The 14,123-nt window shown below is 38.1% G+C and overlaps 1 protein-coding gene across 1 annotated transcript; it reads left to right on the top strand.

The window, feature by feature from the left end:
* The first annotated feature begins 162 nt into the window (after positions 1–162).
* slc23a3 (solute carrier family 23 member 3) lies at positions 163–14,019 on the top strand. The gene is given in 13 exon segments (XM_084422337.1): positions 163–2,838; positions 3,110–3,246; positions 3,338–3,408; positions 4,651–4,724; positions 4,952–4,965; positions 4,967–5,131; positions 5,786–5,870; positions 9,975–10,170; positions 10,293–10,543; positions 10,669–10,774; positions 12,273–12,440; positions 12,556–12,651; positions 13,008–14,019. Coding segments are annotated over 13 exon segments (1,764 nt in total). The 5' UTR covers positions 163–2,700; the 3' UTR covers positions 13,271–14,019.
* The last annotated feature ends 104 nt before the right edge of the window (positions 14,020–14,123 follow it).

Here is a 14,123-nt window from a genome sequence, read left to right on the forward strand (position 1 = left end):
TCTAGAATGATCATTTTTATAAAGCTGTATATTTAAGTTCAGTAATTTCACTTAAATGACAATAAATAGGTCATTTGCATTGCCATTTAAGTGAAATTACTGAACTTAAATATACAAGCTTGATAAAACTGGTCATTCTAGAAGAAAATTTCAGATGGCACTTAGAGGCTTTTGCATCTGAACTATTCATATATACACACACACACACACATATATATATATATATGTATATATATGTATATTATATATATGTGACCCTGGACCACAAAACCAGTCACAAGGGTCAATTTTTTTAAATTGAGATTTAATTTTAGTTATATAAAAGTATATCATTTAAAAAACATTAGATGAACGTCCAACTGAAACGTTTCTGGGAAAAAAACGTCCCATGAATGATAAAGTATAAAGAATGGTAAAAATAAAGTTTTTGCGCTAATGTTTTAGAACATTATTAAATATCAGATAACTTTGAAAAAACATTCTGTTAACGTAAATGGAAGAATGTTTGTTCATAACTTTGAGAGAACTTTCCAGAATGTTAGCCACAGTTCTGAGAGCGTTCCCTGTTAACTGGGTAATTGTTTCCATTTCTTCACGGGAATGGAGTTTGACTGCTATGTCAAAGATCTACCAGCACCATTTCTGCATGTTTAAATCAGGAACAAACTAAAAAGTACAAATAAATCAGACTAATATAGTTAAAGGAGTATTTTTTCCATCTCATTAAGAAACAAAAACCATATGCACTCGTTCCATATGCAGTTAATGTTGACACTAACAAGGCTGACGTATTTAACCCCAGACTCTTGCTCAGGTTGTATGTTAATTAACCTGTGTGCTGTTTCTGACCCTTAGCTTTACTGTATATGCGATATATCACTGTCCACAGATGTTTTTGATAAAGCCATTTCCGATATTAATATTTGATTAATACTACACTGTGCAAACGCAGTCATACACATGATTTGTCTCGGTCATTTAGTAAAATGCGGTTTATATTCAGTGAAGGAGAATTTCTTAACATGTAATGCAATAAGCTCTGCACAGATTTTTAATTCTTTATTAATTGTATTCATAGACGTGTCGGACATTTTGGCAAAGTGTGGATATTATTAATGCTCACTTGTGTGAGTTTTAATAAAGTGCAACATGTAAAAGTGACTCAGAATATGCATGATATGACTTCAGTCCACTTACACTGTATTTATAGTTTTATTTTTGTACATTGTGAGACAAATGCGAGTTAAAATTATTCTATGTGCCATGAACACTGGCTTATAACTGGGGTCTTTCTCAGTGTTGTAAACTCTGGTCTTTTCATGTCTGATCAGAATTTACCATCCATCCCATATAGCAACAAGAGCAGAACAGGTTTAGTGTTTCTGAGGTTATGAACTTTGATAAGGACCGAACTTAAGTTGGTATGGCAGGGATATTGATCTGTTGCGCTGAATAAGAACTTGTTTGCTTTTTGTTTGGTTTGTTTGTTACTCCTGATCTCTCTCTAATTGGACGTGTCATGTGACCCGAGCTTTCTGGGGAGTTCTTGCCACGCTTCACCAGTTTTGAAGCAAGTGTGTGTTTGCTTTTTGTACCCTGTACTGAGAAATCAATGTGATCTGTATAGAGACTGATTACTGAGTTATTCAAGCTGCCAATGCATCTTTAATGACCTCTCGCTCAAGCTCTTAATTAAATCGAAAGTCCCCAGAATGAGTGGACAAACACTTCCTCCTCCTGTATTTGAGCGCAGTTACGATATTTGCTAGCGTTGTTGCATTTGTAGCCGTGAACATTGTGTAGTTTTGTTGGGTTTCGTCACTAAAGATACAAATTCTCTGAACATATCTATATCTGTAATTAGTGTGAATGTGAAAGAGGCATGCTTAAATCCATGAGCAGTGTGTCTGTGTGTAGTGACTTGATGTTTTCTTGCTGAGGTGGCCTGGGAAACCAGGCTCACTTTACGCCACTGTAAGCCATGAGTGTATCATTCTACAGTCCTGTATCCTGCTGACTCACCTACGCTAATAAACATGGATTTAATCCTGTAACTTTTCCACTGTTGTGTCCCCAAGCTGTTCACATTCAAATACACTATGCTGCAAAAAAAACTAACCTCCTATTTTTACCTAACATGTGCTTTAGTATGTCAACACATCAAAATAACAGCACTTCTGTAAGGTTTAAAATGTACTTTTATTATTTCCATTATTATTAAGTGCACTTTTTAAAAGAGTACTTAACTTTGTTAATACACATAGTGAGTGTACTCGGTTCAACTACACTTAAATGGCCTTTTATTTTATTATTCTATTATCTGCAAGTACAGTTTTTTTTAAGTATACCTTTAAGATTTGAAGTACACTACAAATGCACTTTCAATACAATTCTTTTTCACAAGGGTATGTTTTAACAGTGGATTTACAGTGGCAAGCATAATCACTCATTTTCTCCAGAGATCATATCAGCTTCCCAAGCAAAGCTGTTGCAATAATCCATTGTTATTTTAAGTCAATGGGAAGATAATGATTAAAAGAAGGAATGCTGATTAAAAACTGCACATTGCGTAACTGAGTCAAAGGCCATCATATGAGGAGGAAGAGGGAAGACAAGAGGAGAAAGCTAACATTGTAAACAGTGGCAGGCCAAATAGAATTTTAAGGAAAGACGAAGAAGGAGGAAAGAAAGTCAGAAACAATGGTAAGGACTAATAGATGTAAGAAACTGTGTACACGTAAAGAGAAACCTTTGGACCCGGAAAAGCCTGGAGGAATGGAAAGAATAGACGTGGATTGCAGTCCCTCATTATTGCCGAATATTGCCCTTGCTCTGCAAGTGAGTATTTTTTTAATTATATTTCTTTAACAAGTTGAAACTGGAGTACAATTAAAGCATGCACTGTGGATGAACAAAATATTTTTTAAACATGAAGTCATCCTTGAGTTCTTTAGGCAATTCGAGAACATACTGTCATATTGTATAAATGCTGACATTTTAAAGCCATAACCTACTGCATAAATGTATAGTTCTCAAAGCAAACTTAGTGAACATAGCAACAAAAAAAAAGGTGTAAAAGTCTGTTTTCCCCCCCTCTGTCTCCATACAGCATGTGTTGGTTCTGTCCTCTCTGTGTGCATTGGTTGTGAGTGCACTAATTCAGGACGTAGACAAGGAAAGTATAGTGGCCTATGTGCTCTTTTACTCAGGTATAGCTACACTACTGCAGAGCTGGATTGGATCACGGTAAGGTTACATTTACTCATGTTGCTTTCCATTTAAGTAGATACAGTTGTACAATCTATAGGATCAAGTCCAATGTTTCCTCTGTTCTCAGTTTGCCATTGATCCAGGCTCCATCTTTGGACTTTCTGATCCCTGCCCTAGTGCTGCTTTCTGCTCAGTCAGGTCAGAGTGGTTCTGGACAGAATTAAAATGAAGTCAAAGACAATCTAATAATCTACCCAATTAAACACACTAACTTGCCCCAATTAAAGCTACAGAAATTATCATTGATGCTCATTTTATATTTTGTTTGTATATAGCACACTTGTACATTCAAATTCACACACACAAACATATATATATATATATATGTGTGTGTATATATATATAGCCATTACTCCAGTCTTCAGTGTCACGTGACCCTTCAGAAATCATTGTAATATGCTGATTTGATACTCAGTTACTATTAATGTTGAAAATAGTTGTGCTGCATAATATGTTTTTGGAACCTTTTTTCAGGAAGTATTGATGAATAAAAAGTAAAAAAGAACAGCAATTATTTAAAATAGATATCTTTTCTAACAATATAAGTCTTTGCCATCACCTTTTATCAATTTAACACATCCTTTCTAAGTAAAAATATTAATTTATTTAAAAAAAAAGATAGAAAAATAATGAACCCAAACTTTTGAACAGTAGTGTATATTGTTACACGATATTTCTATTTTAAATAAAGGCTGTTCTTTTTAATTTTTTATTCATCAAAAAATCCAGAAAAAATCGTAGGTTATAAAAAATTATTAAGCAGCACAACTGTTTCCAACATTGATAATAAATCAGCATATTAGTATGACTTCTAAAGGATCATGTGACACTGAAGGCTAGAGTAATGGCTGATGAAAATTCAGCTTTGCTATAACAGGAATAAATTATATTTTAAGGTATATTCAAATATAAACCATTATTTAAAATTGTAATAATATACAATGTACTAATAATTGTAATAATATTCACAGTTTTAATGTTTTTTTCTGTATTTTTGATCAAATAAATGCAGCCTTGGTGAGCATAAGATAGTAGTAATGTTTCCAAACTTTTGACCGGTACTATATCTATATATATATATATATATAGAGAGAGAGAGAGAGAGAGAGAGAGAGAGAGAGAGAGAGAGAGAGAGAGAGTGTGTGTGTGTGTGTACCGGTCAAACCTTTGGAAACATTACTATTTGGAATATACTATATTCACTTATCTTTATTTTACGATCTGTGTACTGTTGTAGTTGTTGTTGTTGTTTCTGTACACTGTAAACTTCTTCTGTCACAAGACAAGACAAATACCTTGTGTGTGTAAACATACTTGGCAATACATCTATACATTTTGTTTCTGATTCTGAAATCTAATTGTAATGGTATTGTGTGGTAGGGACTCCTGTGGCCTGCAGGGGTCAGTGTATTGACGCAGAGGAGCCTGTGGCCCCAGCACACCCAATAAGAGAGGTAGAGCACAGTGCTGTCCGTGGTGCTGAACATTCAGACCACCCCTCCATTGTCACACTGTTCTGCAGTAGTGCATAGTAACGTCAGCTTCCACTTACCAAAAAGATTTTTATTTATTTTATTTATATATTGATACATTCATATTTCATCTTGATCATTTCATATCGTCGTGTTTGTTGGTGCTTGCCCACATGTGTATGTGTGTGTGTGTGTGTGTGTGTGTGTAGTTGAGAGGCATGACTGGTTACAGGTATTGTGCAGTTCGCCGTGGGTTTGACTGGTCTGAGTGGGTTTGCATTGGGACGTTGTGGACCATTAGTTCTGGCCCCTGTCCTTTGCATTTTGGGATTTTCCATCTACAGGGAGGCAGTGCTGCTTTGTTCTGATCACTGGGGCATGGCTGCACTGTAAGGACACTCTTTTCTGAGATCTTTCATATTGTGTCCTCGGGTGACTATATTATGTACTTACATAAAAAAAAGAAAGAAAACCTGTTCAGTGCAATATACTTATTGTGTTCATGTTTTATTGCAAAACACATTTGCTGCTATTGAGGTGGATATGGTAAGGTTAGGGACAGGTTTAGTGGTATGGGTAGGTTTAAGGTTTAAGGGTGTGTTAAGGTGTATGGGAAGGTTCAACAGTGTAATTATGGATGTAATTACAGAAATAAATTACAGCTGTAATTACATGCAGGTATTTTAAAATGTAAATACTATGTAAAAACATGTATGTACACAATTGTAAATTGTAAGTGTAAATTTAATTTAAATGTTAGTATATAGTAGTCAAAGACACTTAATATAAAGTGAGTCCATTAAACTTTTATTTTGTTTGTACTGCAATCTGTCTAGGAAAGAAATAGCAGTGTATAAGGTTATTAATTTGTAGTCATTTTTTATTGAGTAATTGAACAATATAGAGATACCCTGTATGTGATAATAATTCAAGGTTAAATCAGAATAGTTGCAAGAATAAGTGTTTCTTTTTATGAACTCAACATGCAACATGGATACACAGAGCACTCTAAATACAAATATCTTTCTTTCTTTTTTTTTTAGGGCAGTTATTCTTCTAGTGATCCTCTCTCAGTATCTGCACTCCTTTCTGCGGCTGTCTGTGTTCTCGGTCTCCAGGAGACTCTCTGTGAGTTACATCAAGGGATGTTGCTCAAATTCAGAATGACTTAAAGGTGCAGTAAGCAATTTCTGAGAAACACTGCTGACATTTGAAATCAACCCCAAACAAACACACCCCTCGCTTCATTGCTCCGGCCCCAAAATTCATGAACACGCAATGCAAGAGTGGATGTCTTTTTATCATAGCTGATTTGAAGCAAAATAATGCTTCACAAAAAACAAAGTGAAGATGGTGAACGAACAACAAGGAAGAACAAAAAATTTACATACACTCACCTAAAGGATTATTAGGAACACCATACTAATACTGTGTTTGACCCCCTTTCGCCTTCAGAACTGCCTTAATTCTACGTGGCATTGATTCCGTGGCAAGGTGCTGAAAGCATTCTTTAGAAATGTTGGCCCATATTGATAGGATAGCATCATGCAGTTGATGGAGATTTGTGGGATGCACATCCAGGGCACGAAGCTCCCGTTTCACCACATCCCAAAGATGCTCTATTGGGTTGAGATCTGGTGACTGTGGGGGCCATTTTAGTACAGTGAACTCATTGTCATGTTCAAGAAACCAATTTGAAATGATTTGAGTTTTGTGACATGGTGCATTATCCTGCTGGAAGTAGCCATCAGAGGATGGGTACATGGTGGTCATAAAGGGATGGACATGGTCAGAAACAATGCTCAGGTAGGCCGTGGCATTTAAACGATGCCCAATTGGCACTAAGGGGCCTAAAGTGTGCCAAGAAAACATCCCCCACACCATTACACCACCACCACCAGCCTGCACAGTGGTAACAAGGCATGATGGATCCATGTTCTCATTCTGTTTACGCCAAATTCTGACTCTACCATCTGAATGTCTCAACAGAAATCGAGACTCATCAGACCAGGCAACATTTTTCCAGTCTTCAACTGTCCAATTTTGGTGAGCTCGTGCAAATTGTAGCCTCTTTTTCCTATTTGTAGTGGAGATGAGTGGTACCCGGTGGGGTCTTCTGCTGTTGTAGCCCATCCGCCTCAAGGTTGTGCGTGTTGTGGCTTCACAAATGCTTTGCTGCATACCTCGGTTGTAACGAGTGGTTATTTCAGTCAAAGTTGCTCTTCTATCAGCTTGAATCAGTCGGCCCATTCTCCTCTGACCTCTAGCATCAACAAGGCATTTTCGCCCGCAGGACTGCCGCATACTGGATGTTTTTCCCTTTTCACACCATTCTTTGTAAACCCTAGAAATGGTTGTGCGTGAAAATCCCAGTAACTGAGCAGATTGTGAAATACTCAGACCGGCCCGTCTGGCACCAACAACCATGCCACGCTCAAAATTGCTTAAATCACCTTTCTTTCCCATTCTGACATTCAGTTTGGAGTTCAGGAGATTGTCTTGACCAGGACCACACCCCTAAATGCATTGAAGCAACTGCCATGTGATTGGTTGATTAGATAATTGCATTAATGAGAAATTGAACAGGTGTTCCTAATAATCCTTTAGGTGAGTGTACAGTACACAAGAGTATATACAAGCAAGAGTTTGATGTTAGTCGCCAGCTGCACACCAGCTCCAGACAAACACTCAAAACTGTCCTGTACAGTTAACATTACAACTACAACCTCAGCGTCCATTTTCAGGCCTTCCCGCTTGGGTCTCTCCAGCGCTGGAAAGCTTTTCTAATACTAACGTGTTTCCTAAAGCTCTTGCCTGGTCAAAACCCTTCTTCTTCCAGTGATATTTGACCTTTTCTCTTTTTTAATGTCTCTCAGACATCTCTCTTTCTACAGTCTTTCTTCAAATCTCCCTCTTGCTCACTTTCTCCTCCCCATCATGAATGACACTACTGATTGGCTCACTCATGAATGATACTACTGATTGGCTCACTCTTTCTCCTCCCCCACCATGACTAGACACGCCCTCTGACTGTTGATTGGCTCACTCTTTCTCCTCCCCCACCATGACTAGACACGCCCTCTGACTGCTGATTGGCTCACTCTTTCTCCTCCCCCACCATGACTAGACACGCCCTCTGACTGCTGATTGGCTCACTCTTTCTCCTCCCCCACCATGACTAGACACGCCCTCTCACTGCTGATTGGCTCACTCTTTCTCCTCCCCCATCATGACTAGACACACCCTCTGACTGCTGATTGGCTCACTTTCTCCTCCCCCACCATGAGTAGACACGCCCCCTACTGCTGATTGGCTCACTCTCTCTCCTCCCCCATCATGAGTAGACACACCCCCTACTGCTGATTGGCTCACTCTTTCACCTCCCCCACCATGAGTAGACACGCCCCCTACTGCTGATTGGCTACAAGTGTGTGGTGGCTCTCGGTCCGATCAACATTCAACAGTGTTTCCCAGAAATCGCTTACTGCACCTTAAAGGCTGGAATGCACTACAAGACTTTTCAAATCTGAACAGATTTTAAAACACTAGGCATCATACACTTATGAGAAAAACTGGGCATACACTAAACGATTGAGGATCACATACTACCAGACTTTCAAGTCGCTCTGAAAACAACAAACGGATGCAGAAACACCATTCTAAAGTTGGTTCAAAATAACATACATGTTTGATATACTGTGACTGGATGGATTCATAGTCTGTGCCCATCATACACTTCGTAATTTTCTGGGAAATGAAACCTGGCTATGACTTTCGGCAACTAGCATCGACCTGTCCAGACTACAAATCGCAGGAAAATTCTGGGCAAAAGTCGTGTAGTGTATTCCAGCCTTTAGTTTGACTTTGAGAGCCATTGCTGCAAGTGTTTCTTAACTTTTAAAGTTGTGTGACTTTCCACACAAGAGAAGTTTACTGTCTCTTCCAAAACCAGTGTAACACAGACACCTTCACTCATGATATATGGGATTTCCTGTTGCACTGGTTGTCAAGCTCTTTTACCGCTTTTAACCTGCAGTATATTAGATTGATGTTTTGCCTGTAAGAAGATTATGTCATTGATCTGGGCAAAGTTTCCCACCAAAGAGGTGCGTTGTGTTACAGTGATCTTTGGCTAAAATGTTCTTAATTTAATATGGGACTGAATGTTGTCAAAGGTTATGGGAAACAGTTCTAGGCTTCTTATGAGTGATCGTAAGCTGGTATTGGTATCTTGCTTTTGGGAAATTCTTATTGGTTATTATTCTGTGCTGTGTCTGACTGTCTAGTTATTATTCTCATCCGAGTCTGTGCAAATCTATTGTGTGCAGCCACACCTAAAAATGTATGAATTTGATGTATTTATTAATGTTAATTTATAAATATAAATGCTAATATTCATTAGAAATTAACATGAACTTAAGATCGGAATATATTTATGGAATATATATAATATAAAACAGATTTACACTACCGTTTAAAAGTTTGGGGTCAATACGATTTTTTAAGGAAATTCATTCTTTTATTCAGCAAGGACGCAATAAATTGATCAAAATGAACGTAAAGACATGTTATAAAATAGTTATATTTCAAATCAATCCTGTTCTTTTAAACTTTTCATCAAAGAATCCAGAATAAAAATGTATAACAGTTTCCAAAAAATAAAAAAATTAGGCTGCATAAACATTTCACCTTTTCAACATTGATTATAATGGTAAGAAATGTTTCTTGAACACCAAATCAGCATATTAAGCATAATTCTCACCAAGGATCATGTGACACTGGAGTAATGCTGAAAATTCAGCTTTTCCATCACAGGAATTAATTACATTTAAAAAAATATATTCAAATATTTTAAATTCTATTTAAATTCTAATAATACTTCACGATATTACTGTCTTTACTGTATTTACATCAGATAGATGCAGTCTTGCTGAGCAGCATAAAGAGACATATTTAAAAAATGTACTGACTCCCAATCTTTTGAACTGTAGTGTACATTGCATTAGATATAAAATGAAGCCATGACGTGGCATCTGCAAATAAATTACCTTTTTTCAGAACTTCACTACAGACATTTCTGGAGTTAATTTCAACCATTTTTAGTCTATGTATATAAATCAATGATATTCATGCACTAATGGGTCTAAATACTGTTGAGGTTATCGTATGAGGGTTCCTTATTATTAACAAACACAGTATATTGTTCCTACTCTTTGTGTTCGTCCTGTGTAGGTACTTTTATCTGTGATGGTGAGCTGGGCCGTTTGTGCCGCACTGGTGCGGTGGGGTCACGTCCATCTTACCTCTGTGACCCAGATGCTCTCAACAATCAGAAACACCACCTTCATTCAGTCCACCAACAGTCCACATTCATCTGACTTTGCCTTTCCTAATGACTCTGTACCCTGGCTGGACTTTCCTCTCCCTGGTAATATGAAAGATTTTTTTTCTGTTAAAGGTGTTAACAGTGAACCAGTAATAAACTTTGTCATGAGTTCCAAATTTTCCTTCTTCTTCTTCAGATGTTTTTTGTTTCTTGTATACTTTCAGCCTCAGCCCTCCCTCTGCTGTCTGGAAAGAGCATTGCAGCCGGAGTGGCTGGAGGCCTGTCTGCAAGCATTAGCTCTCCAGCTGTGTACGTGATGGCAGCTCGGCTCCTGAGGGCTCCTGTGCCCCCAGCACATGCCTGTAACAGGGGCCTGTGTGTGGATGGCATGGGAAGTGTGATAGCTGGCCTGATGGGGGCGCCACTAGGACTGTGCAGCAGTGTGTCTAATGCATGTGTTATTGGGCTCAGCCAGGTAAGAGTCTATTGATGCATGTCACACCGGTATTGTGATTGCTACGTTTGCCTAAAATGATGAACTCTTTTGCTGTTTATTACAACATCTCTTAATTATCCTTATGATGTCTTTTTCTCTCACAGTCTGGGTCCCGGAGCACAGTGCAGCTCGCCGGGGTGTTGTTGTTAATTCTGGGTGTGTCTCCTCAATTAGCGCAGATGCTCTGCTCTGTCCCTCTGGCCATACATGGTGATTATTCATTTATAGTTTACTCAATTAAATGGTAAATGTTGCAGGTAACAATCAGGGATGTGTTTCCCAAAAGCATCGTTAGCCAACTATGGTTGCAAGTTCCGTCGTTATCAGCATAGTTCAACGAGTCGGTGTTTCCCGAAAACATACTTCTAACGAACATTCGCAAACAGCATCACGAAGTTGAGTGGTTGGAATGACAGATCTTGACCTGCGGTTAGAAGAATAGTTTCTTGTTTGCATGACATGTGGACTCAATTAATCCTTATGCTTGCTTGTCGGAAGTTTAAAATCATTGGTTCCCGTAAGCCAATCACACAACGGTTGGTTATGGTGTTTGGTGTGTGTTATGCGCATGCTCAGCCGCATCTAACTTCCACTGTAAACACATGTATGATGCGAAAACAAAACCATCGAGCGAAATACCGGAGTGAACATGGCTGTGAACGACTTTTGCAGATTATGTGAAGTAAATCTACGCATCCACGGTCCAATCAGTGTCTATGTAACGGCTCTCAGCCCGCCCTCTGTTCGTTGATTGCCCGGCTGTTTTCAGGCCGGAGAAAACGGAAAGCTATTACGCTGTCTCAGACTGAGTACAGAAGCGAAATGAAATTGAGCGGAAGTAGGAAGTCTGACGTAGTCAGGCTAGGTTGAATGACCAATTTGATGAAACTTCGGTAAACAGTTGGGACTAGCTAGTTGATTTCTTCAACGATACATCGTACTATGGTAGTTAAGCAGCGAGTTACATCGTTGTACAGGAAACACACCCCAGGTCAACCTACAGTTAAGTTGTTTTAGTCTTATTAAAGTGCCTCTATAATGCTTTTTCAGATATTACCTTTCATGCAGTGTGTAATATAGCTGGTAGTGAATGTAAAAGGTCTACAGAGTTTCAAAGATCAAAGCGAACGATAAATGGAGTTATTCTCTCCCAAAAGAAAGAACCGATTCTGAACTGCCTGAAACGAGTCGTCAATGATTCCATGAACCAACATAGGTTTGTTAGAAATCTGCACAATGCCAGCCTATGGACTTCTTTGGCTGCCCGTGAACAATGTCTACTTTGACCCTCAAACACTGTAGTTGTAGCTGAGGCCTGGAAGAGTTTGGTTGGTGTTGTCGACGACGACATGTCGAGATTCAGGGCGTTTTGTGTCCGACACGCGCTGTAAGCAGTAGACCAACCACAACAGACTGGGCCATCTGGCCAATCAGAGCAGAGAAGGCTATCGGAAAGGAAGGGTTTAGAGAGACTGAATCTTTTATCGAACCGTTTCAGACACTGTGAGAAAAGAGCTGATGCTACATTGTATATTATTAGAAAATTTGTGTTTTTTGTATTTGGATGCATGTAAACCTATTGTAGGAGACCTCCAAAACAAAATGATGAACCTTTAAAAAAGCATAGTAGTGGACTTTAATAGCTGTCTGACACTATATGGCTTTAAAAGCGTGGGCTGAATGTTTGCTTGTGCTCGTGTTCTCTCAGGTGCTGTGCTCAGTGTGACCTACACACTTGCTGTGGCAACAGGCATAACTTATTTCCAACATGCTGACGTGGATTCAGGACGCAACATTTTCAACATCGGCTTCACAATGTTCATGTCATTAGCACTGCCACGCTGGTTCAGACTTCACTCCAGTTTTATACAAACAGGTGCTAAAACCACAAGAGTGTATTTTCCCCTACTGTGTGTTTGTATTGTTACTCCTAATTTAGATTTGTTGATTTGGACATTTAATTGAAATAATTTTCATCTTCTTGTGTTCAGGTGTGGCCAGTGTTGACGTTCTTCTTCAGTCTCTTTTAACCTTACCAGTTTTCTTTGTGGGGGTTTTGGCTTTTCTTCTAGACCACACTGTTTCAGGTAAAACAATAGAGAAATGCACTACCATTCAAAAGTTTGGGGTTGGTACAATTCTTGGAAGTCTCTTAATTTCACCAAGGCTGCATTTATTTGATCAAAAACACAGCAAGAACAGTAATATTATGAAATATTATTACAATTTAAAATGCAATTTATTCCTGTCATGGCAAAGCTGAATTTTCAGTCTTCAATGTCACATGATCCTTCAGAAATCATTCTAATACGCTGATTTGGTTCTCAAGATACATTGAATTTGATGCATAGAAGTATACATTTCTTTCAAAACGGTAGTGTGCATATTCAGCATAAAAAAAGAAATCTTTGATTTTATGTATGTGATTTTTTTTGTCATTCAGGGACTTTGTCTGAGAGGGGTTTGGCGAGACATGACGGCACAAAGAAGATTCTGTCTCTCGCTGATCAGCAGCAGGGATTCAGCCCGAGTTCAGACGCCATGTACGACCCGCCTCGGCCTGTGATGAAAGTGCTGGAGCTGACCGGCTTCAGAACCGTCCTCTTCTGTGCCTGCAGAAGCCCAGCTGTTGAAGAGGTGCTGGTGACAGTACCAGAGATGTCTAGCTTATTACCTGACAAGGATGCCGGTGTTGGCAGTGGCTGAATTCTTGCAGCTCAGTCCATATTTAATTTTAATTTTCAAACTGTATTTAACTTGTCTCTTTCTGGTTTGCTTTTTATCAATTGTATTATGTGAATGACTGGTACAGTCTTCTATGACTCAAAGTCCAACACAATTTTTGACTTTTGATTAATTTATTTATTAAGTCATTTTTATTAAGTTAATAAGTTATTAATAATAATATATTCATTTAACATTCCCTGACTGAGAACCACTGTATTAAAGGGTTTGTTCACACAAAAATGAAAATTCTGTCATTACTCACCCTCATGTCGTTCCAAACCCGTAAGACTTTTGCTCATCTTCAGAACACAAATGAAGATATTTTAATTGAAATCTGAGCAATTTCTCTCGCTCCGTTGAGAGCTACGCAACTACCACTTTGACGCGTTAAAAAATTCATAAAGAGAACGTAAAACTAATCCATATGACTCGATCACTTTATACTGTATGATGAACATATTTAATTTAGGATTTAATTTAGAATTAAGATCAAAATGGTAGTTGCATAGCTGTCAATGGAGAGTACAGAGCTGGCTCAGATTTTTATTAAAAATATCTTTGCGTTCCGAAGATGAATGGAATTTTTACGGGTTTGGAACGACATGAGGGTGAGTAAATGATGACCGAATTTTCATTTTTGGGTGAACAAAAACAGATGTCCCTCCTTTAATACACTATACATTTTAGCATAAAAAACAAAAACAAAGAAAAGACAAATGCAGATATTTCTGTAATCTTTAATTCTGAAAAATAGATCTTTAAATAGTTTTACAAATATTATATAATTTCTGACATCTTTAAGTAAAATGTAAATAATGCCACAAAACAGATA

The sequence above is a fragment of the Rutilus rutilus genome (assembly GCF_951802725.1).
Source record: "Rutilus rutilus genome assembly, chromosome: 10".
Classification (NCBI taxonomy): domain Eukaryota; kingdom Metazoa; phylum Chordata; class Actinopteri; order Cypriniformes; family Leuciscidae; genus Rutilus; species Rutilus rutilus.